At 42.6% G+C, this 21,466-nt stretch overlaps 1 protein-coding gene across 4 annotated transcripts in view; it reads right to left on the reverse strand.

The window, feature by feature from the left end:
* Prkn (parkin RBR E3 ubiquitin protein ligase) overlaps positions 1 to 21,466 on the reverse strand; it is a 1,098,850-nt gene that overhangs the window by 383,681 nt on the left and 693,703 nt on the right. For all 4 annotated transcript variants that reach the window (XM_027401104.2, XM_027401103.2, XM_027401105.2 and 1 more), the window contains one exon: positions 3,571 to 3,707. In XM_027401104.2, the coding sequence (XP_027256905.1) occupies positions 3,571 to 3,707 (137 nt within the window). The remainder of the gene's footprint in view (positions 1 to 3,570; positions 3,708 to 21,466) is intronic.

Genomic DNA, 21,466 nt, shown 5'->3' on the forward strand with positions numbered 1-21,466 from the left:
CAGAAAGGTTTGAATAAGATATGAAGACCTATTCCATGGGTTGGGGACCTGGACTCAGTACAAAGAGGGAAGAAAGCTAAGTGTCATTGTTCGCCACTCTGCTTCCTGACTGCAGATGCAAAGTGTCCAGTTGAAAGGGCTCCGTGGCTTAGCTGGTTAAACCGCCTGCCTAGTCAACAGGAGATCCTGGGTTCAAAGTGACCAGTTGCCTCCACGTTTTCTCACCATGAGGAACTGTCCCCTGAAACTGTGAGCTGAAAAAAACCTTTTCTTTTCCTAAATAGCTATCATCAGGTATTTTGACATAGCAACAGTTCACACCCTAGGGGGTGACCCAGTTTTATTCCTGGGCATCAGAAAATATTTCCCACTATAATATGCATACTTATACTAGGCATAAACCATTGAGTTGGTTTAAAAAACTCATTTGTTTTGAGACAGATGAACTGTCTCAAAAAGTAAAGTCAATGAGTAGAAAGAGAAAACAGCAATACCACGGACTCAGTTAGTACTGTCTTTAACAAAGGATCCTAGATGGAGTATGAAGTCTACCTTTGATGAAGTGGAGAATGAGGAACTGGTACACCAATCTTGACAGTTTTAAACCAAGCAAGTAATATATGCAAAGACTTCCCTGCTTTAGCAGCTGATTTTCATGCAATGAGAAAACATCTAGTGGCATTGGGGTTTTGTTCACATAATATGGGAAAACATACAAATAGCATCAAGTCACCTGTTGAAAAAGTGAACATAATACATGGTAACCAATACTGCCACTGAGTGAGTGGTTTTGGAGAGACAGGTGCACACATACATGGGAACACAGCTGAAGAGATGAAGCAGTGAACACTTGAATGGACTGTGCTGAGTGGAGCGTTGATTCATAGCCGAGTGACAGGTTGCGGCTTGTGGTTACTGCCTCAGCTTGTGGTTACTGCCTCAGTCTTTCTCAACAGTAAGATAGACAAATATGTTGCTTATTGTTTCTTGGAAGTCTGATGGGGAAGACATGTTGGGGAGAATGAGTTCTCTAGACTAGGGAGACGTTTTTCAAATACAAAGCAAGTTTTTGAGTACCATGTTTAAGTAACTGGCAAGGGAGATGCAGTACTCACGGGCATCTAAGGCTACCCAAAAGAAGGGAGTGGAGCAGAGAATTTGGAGTTCACTAATGCCCCACCTCACTCACTGTGAAAACAAGAAGACAAACTCCAGGGCATAGAGCTCCAAGGACCTCAACATCATTGACATACTTAGTTAAAATTGGAATTAGGTAATTTTCAAACAGATACTTAGAACACAACTAGAGCCCATATAACACAGCACAGCATGGTAGCTTGGTCAGGTGGAGCATCCCTCAGTGCAGCTCTTAGGTATCTGTGACAAAGAATTAGCAGCATTGAGGCTAATCGATATGCATTCTTTATATGAAAAGCAGCAGCGATCTAACCGTGCAGACCACTGCTGTGATTATAGGGAGCTGTCAGTGACGTGGTATATAGAGAATACCTCACAACATACGTTCATTTAACCCACCTCTCCATTTACAAATGACCCAGAAAAACACATGCAGGTCTTAGACACACAGAAAGGCTGAAATTAGACAAAACTATGAGAAACTCTCATTTCTCAAATAGATGATTAGAAAAATGTCTCCACCCTCTCAGTGTGGCAGACAGCTGATCTGTAGCTTCTGGGAGGGGAAACGGTGAAATAAACACACATTCTGCCTTCTACCTCTTGGCACAGCAGGTAAGCCCTCTTAGGAGGAATCTATTTCAGGGACACTCTGATAGCAGTAGGAAAATCTGTGCCCATACTAGTCAACTAGTCACAGAACTGTGTAGAACCAAAAGAGAAAGAAAATGAAGTGTTCAACAACAAGGAGAAATAGAGAATGTAAACACAAGGGATTTCAGTGATGTGCTATTTTCAAGAGTGAAGGGAGTGTATCTTCTTTAGGATTGATCGCTATGATACAATGATGCACAGTATTGAGGGGAAGGCAAGGTTCTGAAGAAAACGTGTATGCATAGTGGTCCATCTCTCAGTAAGCAAGAGGCATTATTATTATTATTATTGTCATTGTTATTATTATTGCCAAGGGGAAAATGAACAACAGTTGCAATATTGGTGATTTTTAGTAAAAATTCTGCAAGCTTGAGTACTAACTGGAATAGCCCCTGTAAACTAACATTGTAATTTGTAATTAAAGATTCATATTAGGGAGAAGCCCAAGAGTGAGGGGCACTCCAGGGAAGTGTACACACTCTGACCTCCAACACAGCATCCAATGGTGGGGGCCGTGGCTTCCACAGAAATGGCTGATTCCAGGCATTGTGCAGGAGTCCCGAGAAGAACATACCACCGTGTCTCGCAGAATGAGATTCACTGTAATTTTTCTCTTTGCTTCTGCTTGTCCAAACTTTTCTATATTTCTAGGCTGGCATTTTAGAAATGTGAAAAAAATGAACTACTCTCTAAACATATCTTGAATATGAAAAAAGTCTTAAGACTGGTACTTGAATATTTCCACAGTATGAGATTTAATGAGGAAAATGATTTACCAATATAGAATGATTTCATTAATGATGCTGGGGTTGGTGAGATGACTCAGCAGGTAAAGGCACTTGAAATCCCTGCAATCTACATGTTGGAGAGAGTGAAATCACCCCTTAAGTTCTCCTCTGGCTTCCACCTGGGCACTGTGGCACATGCACACTGCTTGCACCATCTCCAAGTATATAAAGTAGAAAGTGGTTTGCTGATCTACAAATGATGCTTTGGTTAAAAAATGTAAAAACATCATATGTTTCATTCAATCTTAATGCATATGTTGATACACATATGTGTAAACTATGATAAGACCTATTGGCATATAAAAATATTGACATATGAACAGCATGATTTACAGAGTCAATACTGCAATTGGCCTCTTCTGTTTGGATCTGTGTCATTTAGAGGCATAGACGTGTTTGCTATGACTCACACTGAAGCCAAAAAGATAAATAAATCAAAGCTCAAACTTAACCAATGAATCACATGCCACAGTGTCTAAGTGTTTATGTAAACTTATGTAAACAATATGTAAATCAGTGGGGGCACATTCAATCTCTTTATGGACATTACCAATATATATGTAGCAAGCTAGGGACACCAACCATACTAAATACACAAGAATAACTCAAAATGCACCAGTAACTTAAGAAGTCAACTATCCAAGAAAATCATAGACGCAATTTACCATTATCTCAGCTATGGCAGTGAGCAACATTTGATACTAAAATAACAAAAGACATCAATAAATTTGGCTTGGACAAAATTATTGATAAATTATAAATATAAATATAAATTATAAATAACAGATCAATTACAGAAAGGGATAAACATTAACAACTAATCACAAGATCTAGTATCTAGATATCTTAAAATTCCATTTATTATTACTATATATGCATGTCAGTGTCATGGCTGAGTGCATACAGGTTAGATGACAACTGGTTTACTTCAGCAGCTCTTCAGTTATTAATTCATGTTAAGAGATAGGAAAGAATAAAGGGCTTGCCTTACCTACACATGGCAGGGAGTAGCCAAGCTGAGCATCATGGACAAACTGCCGATCATTGAGCCTTGTGACACAGTATAGGTGGAAGCAGTCCAAGCAGATCACGTGGCGGTGGTTACACTGGAAGACCAGGACAGGGCTCCTGCAGAGACAGAGAAGAGGTGTCTGTGGGACCTCTACGGTGGAGAGAATTCTACACTAGGGCTGCTTTGCGCATGTTCTGTGCCAACACTGTGGCTGTCCAACCTCAAACTCATCCCCTCTAAGGTGATGCATTAAACAATGGAGGCACTCCATGAGCTGTCTAGAACATTGACTGTGCTAATTTATATTTAAAGTCACTAAGTTTATCAAGCAGTTGTTTAAACCTGAGATTAAATACCATCTTTTGCTAGAAGCCTGCCCAGATTCCCAATTAACCGGCTCACTCATCACATTTTGTAGATACTCCTCCTGTCTACTTTGACTGACCCTTCCCTGATGACACACTGACTATGCAGCATGGAGACTGTTCTTCCTCTTTATCCACCATGCTCTCTATGCAACGGATAATCCCTTTACATTACACTGATGCTCCCGCAGACACAGGCCATGTGAGCTTTTACATTGTTTCTTGAATTTAATTATAATAATATATAAAATCAGAAGTTGCCAAAGTCAAAAGGAAAAGGACCATTGCATCAAAGAAGCTATGCCCAACAGCCAGTGCCATTAAGCCAACAATCAAACAAGGGGAATTTAGAAAAAAGAGAACAACCAACAGGAAGTCTTTTTTTTTCTATTTTAAGAATTTTGTTTGATAATCATTCAATTTCTCAAATTGTTACAATAAGATTAATAATAAATCATAAATACAAATCTCAAGAATGTTGGGTTACCTTATACTGTGGTTGGAATGAAAAATGCCCCTGAAGATCCATATATTTGAACACTTGGTCCCCAGTTGGTGGCACTGTTCCAGGAGGTTATGGAACCTTTAGGAGGTAGAACCTTGCTAGAGAAAATTTGTCAATGTGTGTGGTCTATGAGGATATATAGCTTTGACCCACTTCATGTTCTCTATCTTGCCCTTCCAATGTGCAGACAAAAATGTGGTCAGCCAGCTTCCTGCTTCCATGCCATGCCATGCTCTCCCCACTATGATGGATTCCATCACTATGGAACCATACACCAAAGTAAACTCTGTGAGTCATCCTGTGTGGTTCTTGGCCATGTTATTCTATCACACCAATACAGAAGTAACTGATACAGTTGTAAAGTTTATAAATAACTTTATAAGAAAATAGCCTGGCGTTGGTGGCACACGCCTTTAATCCCAGCACTCGGGAGGCAGAGGCAGGTGGATCTCTGTGAGTTCGAGGCCAGCCTGGTCTCCAGAGCAAGTGCCAGGATGGGCTCCAAAGCTACACAGAGAAACCCTGTCTCGAAAAACAAAATAAATAAATAAATAAATAAATAAATAAATAAATAAATAAATCTCCTGGAAATTCATATTACTTTGCTGGCAAACAAACCATGTATGCTTATGTGAAGAAGGGGACAAATTAGATTAATTTGAGATCATTTCCAAGGCAATTTCAATAGTGAAATTTCAATAGTGAAATTGCCTTGCAGTCACTTTAGATAAGATTATTGCCTGTGTAAAGACAGAATACAAACATATTCATTCACACCCAGTTCTTAGCAGTTACAAGATTTTTTAAAAATATAGTTCACTAGAAAAAAAAATCAAGGGTAAATATTAGCATTATAGCAGATAATTTCTTAACAACTACAAGGTTTAAATGATTCTGTCATCTCACTTATTTCAAAGTGGCACCTAACACAAAAAGTGGAAAAGCACCCCCTGGTGTGTTAAAGCCCACAGTTGGCTTACACTGAGCGTGAGTCCTTAAACGTGTAGGAGCGTTGTGATGAGCATCCTCCTCTAGAACACATTGTGGCCCCTTCTGGTCTGATTACTATCTGCCAGGCTGTAGTACACAATCTTTTTCCTTCCAACAGCTTTCCTTCAGAGGACTATGAAATACAGCACTTTCTTCTCTCTGACTTTACCTTCTGTACACGTATGCACACCACCCAGTGTGACCTATATAGCAGCTATAGTTCACCTTCATCTGCACAGATAAGCAGTGCAAAAGATGTTCTCAACTATGATGGTGGTGGTACCACGACCAAGGCTGACCAAGCCTTAGACCGCTGACCCACAATCATCACCAGCACATAATGGTGGGACTGTGAGAACACGTGTAAAGCTTCCTGTAGACAGGAAGCCTATGAGGGCATCTTCAAACGTGGCTCAGGAAACAAATAACAATCTGTAAAAGCAAACCAACCCATCTATGCTCTGCCACCATTGTGCCTTAGCACATAAGTCATTCTTAAACATTTTAAAACTTTATTTTTTATGTATATGTGTGTGCCTGAATGTATGTATGTGTACTACATTGCCTGCAGGAGCCTGAGAAGGTCGGAAGAGGGCATTGGCTCTCCGAGTATTGGAGTTAGAGGTGGTTTAGTGCTGGGAACCGAACCTTGGTCCTTTATAGAGCAGTAGGAGGTGCTCATAACTGGCTAACCATCTCTCCAGCCCTCATACACATGGATTCTTTTCCTTCCCTGTAGGCTGGGGTTGAGTTTGTTCAGGTTGAGTAGGTGGCAGCATGCATTTAACACATTTATTGTTTCTCCTTCATATGTAATGGAGTCCAAAGGCACAGAGGTCATCCACACAATCCACAGAACATGTGTTACTCTATTAATGATGTCATGGTATTTAAAATAGATTAAGGAGAGATGGAAAACACATAGGAAGTCATTCATTATATGAGACAAACTCTACAAAGATTTAGGGTCTCACACATTTAAAGAAGATTTTAGAGGCCCAGTGTTGGGGCCTGAAAAGACATCCCAACTGAAGTAAAAGGCACATGAATGCCCCCATACCACTGTAACCTCACAGAAGGAAACAGGGCATGGTGAAACTGAAGGGGGCATAGGGAGACAGGAAGAGTCCCTACAGAGCTACAGCAATCCTGGGCCACTTAGGTTCCTGGAAGTGAGGTAGAGGTGGGTGAAGGGGGATTTGCCACAGTAGTTGATACTTAAGTTCTAAGACAAGAACGGGCTACTGCCACACATGGGACTTGGAGAAGCATCTGGAACCATCAGCCTAATTAAAGGGTTTTCCAGTACGTTGTCTTGGTCATAGTGTTTTATCACAGCCACAAAGAAGCAATTAAGACACTAGTACTCGTGAAAATTAGGTGAGTGCTCAATATGATGCTCATGAAGCACAAGGAAAAGAGAGAAGTGATGAGTAGGAAGAAGACAGTGCAGACTTTATACAGGGCTGTGGGATGGCTCATGGAGACAATCCCTGCATATGTTTTCTTGACTGTGGCACTCGCTGAAGGTTTTCCTGTGTTCTGGAGGTCTGTTTCTCCTTAACTTCATATACTGAGTTGTCCCTAAAGGCACCATATTAGGAGGCATGGTCTGAAGAAGGTTCTAGGTCATGAGGACAGAGAACTCAGGAATGGGGTTAGTGCAGTTGTGAAGGGGCCCTCAATGAGTTCCCTCTCTTTCCACCCAAGAAGAACAGAGAGGCACTGTGTAGGAAACAGTAACCATGTTCTTCACAAACACCAAGTCTTCTAGTACTTTCCTCTTGAACCCCATAGCCTCAAGAAATTTAAGAAATAAATTCCTATTGCTCATAAGCTGCCTAGCTTCAGTTTTCTGATAAGACAGTCCAAACAGATGAAGCCAGTTTCTCAGTCTGCTGGGGAAGTTTTAATGAGTTTAACTTTGAGGAATGTTTGGAAGGAGGACTTCTTGGCGGCCATTTTCAGAATCTGACCTGAATTTCTAAGGATCTGGACTGAGTAACGGGAACACAAAGGTGGGTGTGTGTGACATTTTTGAGAAGGACCTGCCGGGACTTCTCGTAGGTCTTTTGTTCCTTTGAATGTTCTTTTTTGTCCTTTGACCAGATTATTTATAAATGTTACTTGATCAATCTAGAAATGATTTTACCCCCCTGAGTCAGGTTACAGAGCAGCTAATTAAAGGTTAAATAATGTTCTCAATCTTATGTAAAAATAATTGCAAACATGTGATTTGACTTTACATGTGTAAGCAACGATTTCCTGTTTTGTTAAAGGAATGATATACAGACCCTTCTATCACACAGCATTCAGCACAACTGAAGGAGATTCAGTAAAACAAAATCTATGGCAAGCCATTCCACATGTTAGCCAAAGCTATTGTTGCGTGGTGTCACTCACTTGGAAATCCTGTTCTCTGGTATCTACAAAAATGTCACCATTGTCTTTGTAATTATCCAGTAACGTATATACTTTAATCCAGTCTATCTCACATTTCCTTTGTCATTGCCTCAGCCTTTCTCCATGTTTTCATCTATCCCAGCCCCAGAACTTCCCAGATTCTCAGTGAATGTGATGTCCATTGAAAAGCAATGTGCTGGAACCTTGAAGTCATACCACAATAAAGAGTAAGTGCAAAGTCTCATGGACACAAAGTCTTGTAGCATGGCCCGGTAGGGACAAAAACAGTTTTAACACAGGGCAGAACACTAAGTTTTTTTAGAGTTGTAGAAAATCTCATCAGGCTCAATGGCAAGCAGTCTCCTTACCATGCTTTTGGAGGGTCCCTAACTCCTGCTGCAGTTCACATTGAATGGGCTGTTGTCTACAAAACAAGACAGATGAACAAAAGAGCAATGACTTCATGCTCTCATGAATACCGCTGGCTGCTGCTTGCTCTCCCCTCCATTTCAGTTATGGAGGAAAACAAGCATCCCTGGTGGGGTGGTGGGGATACTCTACAGCCAGATGGAGCACTCTGTGTTGCAAGCACCAGGGCCTCTTGGAAACAGCCAACAATGATTGTGTGTCAAGCCCACATGAACCATCTCTAAAACTGACTTCCAACTCAAGGCCAGCCCAGAGGTGACTCTGTCCCTGACTGGCATCTTGACTATAACTTTACATGCTACCAAGGGCAGGAATCATCTCAAATTCCAGACTCTTGGAAACCATGCAAGGCTAGATTCACTGTGTTCTTCAGCCATTAAGTGGTGATCTGATTTTTGTTTTCTAATGAAGCAATATTTAAGCAATATCGACTCAGAGGAGGAGGAGGAAGCCATGTTCAGTAAGCCTTAGAAGAAGGTATGAGAGAGTAAATGGCATTAGACAGAGGGTCAGACTTTGAAGTCAAGGGCAGAGAGTAAGGATGCAGAAGTACAGAGGACTGGGGAAGATGATGTTGCTCAATTCTCCATTTGTCCCATGCTTAGAACAGTTACATACATAATTACTTATGCCCCTGTGTATTATATGAAATTTACAGCATAATCACCTGAAAAGCACAGTATGTTAGAATAAAAAAATTAAAGATGTAAGTATGAAATCCTTAAGGATATAAAAGTAAACACAATTTTCTCACTTGTGGGAGAGAGTCTTTCAATTTAGCTGACACTTGACCCTTGAAAATTCATGTGTTGTTTCTATGGTATATCCAGTGTGGGCAGCAGTCACGTTATGCCCCAGTTAGCAATCTTTACATCTCTCAGCAAACTCTAAGTTCATGAAGAACTCGTGGGAATTTAGTAAAGTATTTGATTAGATAAAAATAATTAGAAGAGAAAAAGTGGCGGCCCTAGAAAACTGGATTTATCCTCTTAGCTGTCACTTTAAATCTCCTTTAGTTAGAGTTGGCTCATAAAACAACAAACAACTGAGATATCAGAAATCTAATGTGGCTTAGCTGCTTTCCTGGATGCCTAAATGTGCCACTGACAAAGAAGTCTCTCACATGGTGCCAGTGTGCCGAAAAGCTGGAGATGTCGTGTTGGCACATATATGTCAGGAGTTCATTATTTGAGTTAGCCAAGTGAGCAGGCACCATCACTGGAGAGTCCCTTGATCCAAGATACTAATTGATAGATTCAACTTTCAGAAATTAAAATAATCTTCAACAGTTGAATGACCTTCAAAATTCCTTCCAGCAGCCAAGTTAAAGAGCCCAGAGAAAGTTCCTTTGCCCATTAGTCTGTTTGGAACCAGAGTCCCATTAAGGCCCCAGTGGACCTGGGAAGCTCATTAACTATCCCTTCCCATTTCTTCTTGCTTCTTGAGCTCATTCTGACTGGTCTACCTGGTCCAGTTTGTTGCACACACACAAAAGGGATTGTTTTGTCACTTTGAGCTGACTTGCAGAAGCTACAATATCCCAGTACACAAGGAACCTAAGGTGCAAGCTCCTTTTAAGTCCCTGTTGTCATCCGTCCACTCTGCCAATACTGTAGAACAGCCACTACATGCCAAGTACTGCTGTCACTGACCCATAAAATGTGAACAATGATGGCCTTTCCCATCATTCAGCCATAGTCTTCAAGGGCAGAAGACACATAAGCAATTGTCTCATGATGCATCAAATGTGACCAGTTAGTTTGGAGACTAATTGTCTATCTTTGGGGTTGAAGGAAGGAGTCCTGAGACTGTGCATGTCTCTGTGCAATTGGGATACACACAAGAAAGACAAAGAAATAGTACACAAAGGGGTGGTATAAAGACGTTAGGAATGACTAAGAAACTATAACCTTTCTATCATCCAATCAGTCAGCTTTCCCTTACTGTGACAAATACCAGAGCTAAACTTACAAAGAAGAGCGGTTTATTTGGCATCACAGTGATTGAGGTTGAATTCATGGCTGACTGTCGACGTTGTGTTCAGCTTTTGGTAGCACAATACACCACTGAGGTAACATGTGGCATCTGAAGCCCCCTGGCCTCGTAACAATCAGGTAGTGAAAGATGAGGAAGGAAAGCGCCTGACATCCCCATTAGGAACACATTTCAAGTTTCCCAGCTTCCTCTCACAACCCTCCCCTCCCCCTTTAACACCACCTCCTTTCAGCAGGGCCAGGCAGCAGGCTGCTCCTTCAGCATGAGAGCCTTTGGGAAGCAGCCCCCTGCCTCAGAGGGTTTTTTTCACCTTAAATCTTTATTCCCATCTGTGGTGCAAAAAGGTTGTCAAGTTCAAGAGGCTTCCCAGTCTCGGCATTTGTTCTAGAGTTGGCTCCCCTCTTCGCTGTCTGTGGCACTTCAGACTCCGTGCAGTTAACGTGTGGTTTTACTCCCAGGGCAGCAACTTGATTTTATATACCCTGTGACATTTTCTCCTGGCTACCCAGGGGTTTATTTAAAATTCTCCCATCAAATTAAGTATATTTCCATTGATATGCTAACGTGCTCTGTGTGTTATCATGAAGAGAAACGGGATAAGCTCAAGTAGTGAGTGACCATCCTTTCTAGTTCAGACATTTCCCCCAGGATATTAATTTGATAAATTTGCAAGTGCCAACAAATAGGAACTATGAAATAGTTGATGAGAGATGCAAGGGAACGAAAAAGTGATGCTTTCCCCCAGTAGATGAGTTTGGGCTTAATGTAGTGCAACAGCAAGAATCTCTGCAGCACCCAGCTGGTCTCTACTTCCAATTTCAACCCTCTGCTCACCCTAATCCAATCAGCACAGCCCATGCCCCACAATCCAATCAGCACAGCTCAGCACCCCAATGCAATCAAAATAGCTCAGCACTCACCCAGTCCAGTCAGCACAGCTCTGCTGTTCAGTGGCCCTTGGCTAGAGTACTCATGCCCAGGCCCCCGTCCTTTAATCTCTATGTATCTCTCCATCTCCATTCACCCATCCTCTGTTCCACTGGGGCCAAATCCTATGTATTTCCCCATCACCTCTGGACCCTATCTGTGAGATCTCTCCTCTCTTCATTTTTTTTTTTTTGAAAAATCTCATGTTAGCTGAAGCCCAGTTTTTCCTAGAAGTTTGGTCCATAGTCCCTCTCACATATCCACTCCTTTCCTTTTTCAAAGTCTTTGCTGTCATTCTCAACTCAGTTTTACCATGTCTCTACCCCCTCTGTGAGCCAGCATCAGTGTCCTGCCTGAACTGCCACACATGAATTGTAAAGCCACCAAGTGCCTGCCCCTGTGGAAATACAGGGAGGAGAGATCACTGCTGCTCTCATGGAGGGCTGGTCTGGTGCCAGGAGAAATAATCAGAGGCAACTCAGCCCAGTATGACTGAGGCAGGAGGATGTCTCTAAAGAAAGAGACATAAACTACAACCTCACAGGCAAGAATGCACGGACCCAACTGAAACACTAGAGGCAAATATATGGAAATACTTAACATAGAACAAAATAGATGGTCATACTATTTGTTTCCATACTACCAAGGTCCTGAATTCCCTACAAATTAAAGATGAGGATGAACAGCTGGAAGGAAAGATGGCTCTGTTACTAAAGAGCTTTTTCTGCAAGTGTGAGAAATTAAGTTTAATCCCCAGACCAGGCTCCCCAACCCCACCCCCACCCCCAGCAAAGGTGGACATGGTGGAACTCATTTGTAATCCCAGTTCTAGGTAGATAGAGACAGGTAGATCCCAACCCTAGTGGGGGGGGGGCAGGCAGGAGGGGTGTGGCAGCCAGTCTGGCTTGCCAGGACAGTTCTAGGCCAAGGAGAGACGCTGATTCAAAAACCCTAGGTTGATGGCATGTCAGGATTGACAGCCCAGGTTGTTCTCAGGCCTCTACATGAAAACAAAGACATGTACATCTGCACATATAAGAGCACTTGCACACACTAGAGTGTGCGTAAACAAAATACACACACATATAGACATACACCCACAGAAATACGAACACACATCCATAAACAAAGATGTTGCTTCCACAGCTTCTATAAGTCAGACCCATGGATCTGTATTTTAGTCATGTATAATACCTCCAGAGTGGTTGAATTGATGATATTGGGGACCACTGCCAATAAATAGTTTTTGCAGAATAAAAATATGAAACCATGGGCATGGAAGTAATTATGGATTATTAATTTCCCTCATATTGTTTCAGTCTTGGAAGATATGCATCTGACATTAGCATATTTCATATGCGACAGGCTGAACTCAAACATTAACTATTTGCTTTTGAAGCATTCTATTATAAACATTACAATATGACAGTGATATTAGAAACAGTAAAGTTTTTTTCTTTTACAAAATCAAATATAAAGCATAGACTTTAACCCTGTTTAATATTTATGGCAACATAGTGCATTAGTAACACCCTAGGTATGCTTGCTATGTCTTTTATACAACCATAGGCACTGGTAAATAATTGTGACTAACAGGTAAATCATAATGAAGTAATTGTTGCATGAAGTGATGAAACTAAAAATGTATCTCATAAGAGATCATCACAATGTTTTCTGTGAGGGCAGGTCTTGGCTGTCAGCCTGATTGGGCCTGGGAGCACCTAGAACACTGACAGGGGCGTGGCTTTGGGGGCTTTTACAGACAGTATTGATTAAAGGAGGATGACCCACCCTGAGTGTTGATGATACTACCCCACATATGCGGCCCTGGAGAGAATAAAAGGAAAAGCCAGCTAGCCTGGCATGCTTGCTGTCTGATTTTTTGGCCACCATGACATGAGATTCTCTACTCTGCCTCATCCTGCTCTCCACAAGTACCTGAACCTCAGAAAGTAAACATCTCCCCCAATCTGTCTTGTTCAGTGTTTTTTTTTTTTTTTTTTTTTTTTTTTTTTTTTTTTTTTTTTTTTTTTTTTTTTGCCACAGACAGGAGGAGTCTAACACAACTTCCTATTTCCTGGTTGAAATAATTATTTCAAGGGTTTAAAAATATTCCATATATGTATACTCACCTTCTTCATGGCTGTTCTCTCAAAGCATATTCTACGGAGACTGTCAAAATCCACAGCTTTAAGAAGCTGAGGCTAGATTTAATATAAAATCATTTCTGGGGCATGCCATTTGCATAGAGCCCTTGTGTGGTGCAGTGATTTAGCTGTTGGAGGTGCTGCCTGTAATACATACTAACTCATGCATATAACTTGTCTTTGTTTCTTCTCCTCGGTGAAGAACAGCTAGAAGCAGATAATGCCCAGATCTACTGCAAAAGCATTCCGCTAAATTGAGAAAGAGATGAAGACAGATCTTGTTTAGATAAGAACCCCGCTGAGAAATCAATTGTTCTAGTGTTTCCCCAGATCTCAAGACAGGAAAAATTAATGTGCTCAGAACCAGTCCAGTGGCTGTGGATGTTAGGAGCTCTTTAACACAGAAAATTATTACATCCGCAGAGTGGTTTAAAAAGACGGGTCTCTTGTCTGGCAGCTCTCAAGAACCCTGCACAGATGATCTCATATTGCTCTTGCATTCATCCTTTTAAAAAAGCAAATGAATTCTGATGGGATGCCAGCTCTTTCAGTCCTTCTCTTGAAGCAGCATGAAGAGCCAGGGCCTGAGCAGTGAGTGGCGGAGGCTAAAGAGAAGACATTCCCAAGAGACCAGAGACCTTGTAGACCAGCTGAACAAGAGAAATGTCTCAAAAGGAGGAGATGACATCTCTAAGGTACCAAGGAGTAAACATCAAAGTGCCAACATCCCTCAAGAATTGTGGAGCATTATAAAGTTTTTTTTTTCTAATTCCAGTTTTCAGTTTTTATTTTGTTGTTTACAGCTAGGAAAGCAATAGATAGTGACCCGAAATCATTCCCTAGAAGACAAAACCAACAGAATTCAGTATGGCATAACCAACACAAGCCATGGAATGCAAAACTTTGAGGGTCTGCTCACATGTGCACAGTCAAAGGGGGAGGGGCAAGAGGGAACGCTTTAGAATGAATCCTGGGGAGGGTTCTTGAGCTAGCAAGATCCCTGTTCTATAAAACAGGAGCCACGACGGGAGCAGTTCAGACATGCCACTCTCCAGAGAGCTTTTGGATATGAAGACTTCATTGGCTTCAATTCAGAAGATCACACATCATTATCTTCTCTTGAAGCCTATGGAACCAATGCTCTGCCCGCACCACAAGCGAAAGGTAATTCTTTTTTTAAGATCCCAGCTTGTCATAGCCTCTAGAAGGGATGCATACATTGTTCCTGAGGGTAATAAAGACAAGCTCATAAATAGCTTAAATAATTTTCAATCAGTAAAATTGAGTCACTGTTTACTTCTTCTGGTGGTATTGGATATGGAACCTGGAGATTTGCACACACTAAGCATCTTGGCCCAGGGCTCTACCCCGGTGCCTAATTTTAAGGCTTGTATTTGTTCTCCTTTTCTTCCATGTCCTCTGGTGTGCTCCTATGAAAGAACAGACTAGGTTAAGAAAGTGGAGGGCCATGGGCCTGCCTGGCCACGGCCCCTCCTGGACTCTGTACTTTCAATCACCCTGCATCGGCTCCTCTCACTACCTCAGTAGATTCATTTGTCTGTGCTCCTTCCAGATAAGTCAGCAGACATGATGGGGCTGTGGGCAAACCTTGCTCTCCACCTGTTTCTGCAAGCAAAGCTTCATTGAACAGGCATTTTGTGCACTGTGGCTGATGTCAGAGAGTAGCAGCCTGTAGCAGTACACACCTTGATTCCTAGCTACAAGGGGAAGCTTTGGGGCACTTGGATGGATTTCTACCTTCTCTGAAACAGGTAACTATAGCCTTGGTTTGAGGCTTTACTTATTTTCACACACAAACTTGCATGTGCATGTACACATAAGTGCAACCTCAAACATACAGTTTTCAGAGTAGGTCTATTCTGTTGTTGCAATTTTTGTTGTTCATCCAGGAGATTGGGACAGAAGATCTGATCATTTCTATCTTTGAAATGTGCATTGCAGGAGAATTAACATGAAACCACACCAGTGACTCCTTCCATTCCCACATCATCACTTCTGAAGAAAAAACAAGGAAAATCTTGAGATCTCTGTGCATTCACAGACATCAGCTCACCTTAGCTCAGGAAGAAGAAAAAGAAGAAGGAGAAGGAGAAGGAGAAGGAGAAGAAGGAGAAGGAGAAGGAAAAGAAGAAGAAGAAGAAGAAGAAGAAGAAGAAGAAGAAGAAGAAGAAGAAGAAGAAGAAGAAGAAGAAGAAGAAGAAGAGTCTTATCTGCCCCAGGGGAACAGTGGGAAGGAGAGTGGGAAAGAGAGAGCAAAAAGAGAATGGAAGTGGTGGAGCCTTTCTTTTAAAGATCCAGGGTACGTACACATGCCATGCCATTCGCAAGTGGGTGTGACTGGATTACAACAGTGGTTATTTGGGAACTGGCTTGTGGGACAGAAAATTACACCTACAGGAAGAACAGTTCCACTATCAGAAAATCGGACGCCTCTCTGTGGATGGCTTCTTTAGTCTTCAGGTGTGTAAACTGCAAGCAGGAGATGTGATTCTCATGAAACCCTTGACAAATGAAGACTCATTTTGGACAAGAACATATGTGATACCATGCTTCAAACAATCACAAACATGCTATACGCGCTTTTTATTTTCTCGATGCAATTACTTGAAATAGAACTTACCAATACTTCTGTATTCGATGAAAGAGTAGAAACATACAACAGAAGTACAGTGAGTGTGTGATGGTAAAGCTCCATGCTGCCAGGAGGTACCCCACCCCTATGTTGCCAGGAGGAACTGGTCACCACGTTCCTATAAGGGACCCCAACTCTCACTCCTGTGAGGGTCCCCTCACTCTTCTTATTCCTGTAAAGAACCCCAGTGCATGCTTTGGCTTGGCAAGCATGACTTGGGTGGCATGGTTTCTTTGGTCTGCTGTTACCTTCTGTATGTAGAGTAAGGAAAAGTACCTCAGCAGCTCTGTAGCCCTGCCCAGTGGGACTGTCCTCTGGCCTTGCAAGCTTGAGTGACCTGTCATAGCCTCTGAGGGACTTTGTCTCCTTAGCCTTTGCAAATAATTTGGGTGCTGTTGTCTGCCATGTGGGGTGCCACCCTCCAAGAAGCATTTGGTAACCAGACAGCAAGGATCTGGGAATAGAAATTTCTCCTTTCTCTTCTTTCTGAGAAGTGAACCATGGTGGAATCTTTCCCTTTGCACATTTCCCTTAATGTGTGCCACACAAATACCCTGCTAGGAGGCCAGCTGTGCCTCTTTAAGTCCCCCCAAAGCTGCAGCCAGAGGAATACATGAGATTGCTTAGCATTTCTCCTTGCCTTAATTCCTCTTTATTTTTCACCCTGGCCACCCTGAGCTTTCAGCTCCCAAATAGTGTCAGCACTATTCATTCTAGCCTCAGGCTCTGCTCCCCAGAGCACTCTGGGTAAAGTCTGAGCGCACTGATGGATGTGAAAGCTTTCTGGCAGTCTATGAGGGAGGAGGCACCTAGTACCAAAGCTATTGTCATTACCACTGTGTCTGCTTCAAAACATGGCCGTATGAATGACCATGCCACTGCTCTGAAACTTAATACAAGGAGTAAGATGAAAACAAATGGAATGGCTTACATGGTTATCTAAAGTCATATTTCAAGCAAATTTTAAAAGAAGAAGAAAAAACAAACAAAACAAGTATTTAACTTGGAAAATGAAATTTTAAACATTGACTCCATTGGGATAAGGCAAGCTTGGGTGACACTATCGTGAACACACAACACATGCATGTATTTAAATAAATGGAGACTTACACTGAGAATGCAGGGGGAAAAATAAGGCAATTCTGCTCATTCTTGCAGAAAACCCATTACTGTGAGAGTGCCAGAGTGAAGGCTCCTAACAGTTCAATTTGTGGGTGTCTTCACCCATGTTTTGCTCACTGCCATTTTTCTTCCATGAAATATGATTGCCACCCTGTCTCAGATGTGGCAAGTCTCTGTGTTCCACCCAGTCAATTCTAGACAGATGGCCACAACACGCATTTTCCAATCATGCCCAGACCAAGATTGAATCTGGCAGAAGTCTTAACTCATAACTTCCATTCCCAAAGACACTAAACACATTTGCTTGGTAGCCTTTCTGACAGCACCCATTAAACACAGAGGCATGAAGGGGGTGGGAGTAGGAAAAGAAAGCCATGCTGTGATGTACGACTGGAAGGGGACACTCTGAATGAGAAGACCTCTGCTCTCCTCTCACTTTCACCCCCTCTAGTGGCCTGTGTGAGTGACAGAGTGCGGCCTTGCCTTCATTTGGTGGGTGGCGCTATGACTCACTGTGTTAGTTGTTGGTTTTGTGTGTGTGTGTGTGTGTGTGTGTGTGTGTGTGTGTGTGTGTGTGTGTGATGCTTTGATAAAATACTGTCCAAGAGCAACTTAGGGAAGGTTTACTTTGGCTCACAGTTGGAGGAGGCAATCCATCATGGTGGAGGTAGCATGGCGGCAGAAGCACGGGACATCCAGTTACTTCGTGTCTATATTCATGAGGCGGAGAGTGATGGACACTGGTACTCAGCTAGCATTTTCCTTTTCATGCATTCTGGGGACACTCCAGTCATCATGGAAGGATCCTATTCACATTTAGGGGGGAACCCCCCCAATTAGCCCAATCAGGAAACTCTCTTGAAGACATATGCACAGGTTTGTTCCCATGGTGATTGTAAATCACGTCAAGCTCATAATCAAGATTTATCATTATACCTACTATGCTGGGGGGATAACCTGAAACCATGTGGCAGCCTAGTGCATACTGCATGTGAGGGGACTGTGGACAAGAAGTACTTTGGAAGGTTAACACATGGATATCGTGGGCATAGCATCCTGAAAGCCTGACTCATGGGTGACTTCTACAACTGAACTGTTTCCACATGAATAGAACTCTCCAGCTCCAGTAAAAGGGGGGGGGGGGCTGAACACCTTCACATTTTTCCTCAATTCCTGTCATAATGACTACAAGTTAGCTATGGAAGGAGGCAGTTATCTCAAAAAACATTCAAATTATGATGTTTCCAAAGTATTTTCAACTAAGGAAAAGGGGTTCCCCAATGGGCCAGTGCAAGACCAAGGGTCAGGAGCATGAAAATGGAGGTGGCCCTGCTTTGACTATACCAATCACCTGTTCCCTGACACCATGTGCTCTCCTTGACCTTCACAGCAATGGTGCAGGATGCTGTGCCTATCTCATCTTTGAGGGTCAAGTAAGAGACGCTTGATAAGGTTGGGACAGTTCCAGATGAGAGGACTCGGAGACTTGTCACCAGGCATTCTGAGACCAGAGCATGGCATCTGTCCACAGACTCATTCCTAAAGTCTTTGTTTTATTAAAGGTAAAGTTTCTTGGTGACAGTGATACTTGAACCAAGTTATGTTCTTCTATTACGTTTATCTTTTCACAAGTATTTATTTTATATATCCTCTTTTGTAATGTTTTAGGTTAGTAAATTTCCAGGATGTCCTATTTTCAGTAACTACAGTCACCATGTTGTATGACCGAACTCTTGAGTTTATTTTCCCTGTCTAATTCACATTTTAGACACCCTGACCCACATCTTCCCTATCCTCCCCACTGCTGTTCTCCATATGAGCTGAGCATATCTTTCCACAGAGTCCACATGATCAAATGAGATCTTGCAGTATTTGCTTTGCTAAGTCTGGCTTATCACTCTAGGGTTACCTGTGCTGCTATAAATGGCAGGACCAACTCTTCCAAGCCTTCACAGTACCCTGTTGTGCATATGGATTATACTCTCCCCATTAAGTCATCTATCACCAGGGACTTAGGTCTGTTCTGTGTCTTGATTATTGTAAGACTGCAATAATCATGGAATACCAAATGTTGATCCTAAACATCTGTCTGCTCCAGCAGAACAAATGCAATCTCTCTTCCTGTTTGCCCACAGGCTCTTAATAGGATCTAGCACATTAAAAAGATCAAAGAAAAGCAGCCTGGCAGGTCCTGACAAAGTTGCCAAAGCCCCCATAACTGTGTTCCCAGGCTACAGCAAAGCCAGGCATGGGCTAGTCTCCAGGATCCAGTTCATCCACATTCCAAAGACCCTTGACAACAGGAAACATTGGCTCTGCAGTAATGACAGTACAATACTGAAATCCCAAAGACAGAAATGCTAATAGGCTCATCATAAAATTGAATTCATGTGTTCAGTTTCCTTCATACCTAGCTTTAAACATGAGAGTCAAACAGCTAGAGAAATATGTAGGCAGGCATTAACTTCTACTCACAGCCTCAGCACCAGACATGGTAGAATAAACAGGAAAGCTTCACTCAAGGCATGCCTCCATCACAGTGATGCTTATTGGATATGAAGCAGTTATGTGCCCAGATGTGTTTCTAAGTACACATGGCATGTCAGCTGCTTACAGATCATCTGCTCCCTTCTTACATCTCCAACTCAACTTAAACATGAAGTGACAGAGGGAAGAATTATCGCTGCGCCACACTGTGCCTGCAGGACCACCTTGCTATAGGCTGACAGCAGGGCAATCCCAGGCTCCAGAGAGGTTCCTAATTTTCAGAACACCAGTACTTTCCTGCTCTTGAGTTTTGGGGGCTTCTGCTGTCTAGTCTTGCGTGTGGCACATTTAAGTGGAGATAAAGTTGAATGTGGGTAGATTGTTTCAATCATGGCTTGTAGGTGATGCCAGCTGGCTTGGTGCCTTGTTGAAGACCTTGAAGTGACAGGGGCCAAGGCAAGGAGATAGCAGATGAGGGAGACAGTGGGAGGACGGAAGAGAAGAAGGGGAGAGATTGGAGGAGGGGTTTCTATCAGGGCTCTCTCCCAGCACAACCTAGATTTACAACTGTCCCAGGTTAGAGTCCCCACTTGGAAGGTTCTGGTCACAGCACTGTCAATGGCACTTTCCAAGAATATTCTTAGGGACTACCTCAAATACTCCCCACACCCTGGTAGGTGGCTATTTGCTTTGAAGTCTTGCCTTTGTTCATGTGTGGATCTTTCTGCTATGTGGGGCTTTCTGGTCCATCCATGAAGATTGGCACAGCCTGAGAACTGCATCCCTGCACCCAAGCTTGCAAGTCATTTCTGTCACAAGCTCCCCTCCTGACACTTCTCAAAGCTAGTGAGACAGGCTGCACAGGGCTCACTAAGGATGCCTGCTACAGACTCAAGGGGTGGAACCTGAGATGACACTTAGGACAGAAGTCATTCCTGCTTCAGAGGTTTTACAGTGTTGGAATAGTTGCATCAAGTCAGCACCCCAAAAGTTTCAGAATTTTAGAGTCTTAAAGTTAGGGTAACATCTGACTGTATTTTAAAATTAAAGATAAAACAAAAACAGTTGCATGGGGCCTCACATGGGTCAAATATTTTTTTAACAAGTGCTTTATTGAGAAGATGGAGCTTGGTGAGAAAATGGCTGCTTTCTGGACACCAAAGATCTATCCCCAAGGACAGGAGAATTTGACATCCAACAGCAGACACCTCAGCTTGTGGTGCCTTGTATTCTTAGAGTGACACACTCACATATGCCATCCTGGAACAGGGTCTCACTTTCAACATTTGTGATGGCACGGGAACCATAGGCCTTCGCTATGCCCATCCAGAGTTCTGAAGAGCAGCATCCTTGCTCCAAACCTTAGGCAGATTCCCCCAGGAGTTTAAAAGAAATGGCTCCAAGAATTGTGAATGAATTGGTGAAGAGGGGTGAAGAGTAAACTGGATGCCGGCTGGCTTCACTCCTCCCATCCTTGGAACATTACTGCTGTCATCCCCACCCCAAAGATTGGTGGTCTGTTGAAATTTTAATGAGATTCATGCCAGAGATTACCAGAATGTTGGATCAAAATTAGTTCATAGACAATTCAAAGTTTACCGAGTATCAGTCAGTCATTGAACTGACGGCCATGAGAACGTGTGAGACAAAGTCCCTGACATACATCACACCAACAGTCCTCGGGTTGATCTGGAAGCCCAGAGAACTCACCTAAAGCCTGGAAGCCTAAGAAGCTGGAAGAGCAGCAGGAAGAGATATAGGCCCACAAGGCCTGCATCCTTTCTGGGGCCTCTGGCCCATGTTGTCCCTAGTTTCAAAGGATACTGTGGACCTCTGTGCAGCCAGTGACTTT

This window comes from Cricetulus griseus, chromosome 2, assembly GCF_003668045.3.
Source record: "Cricetulus griseus strain 17A/GY chromosome 2, alternate assembly CriGri-PICRH-1.0, whole genome shotgun sequence".
NCBI classification, from domain to species: Eukaryota; Metazoa; Chordata; class Mammalia; order Rodentia; family Cricetidae; genus Cricetulus; species Cricetulus griseus.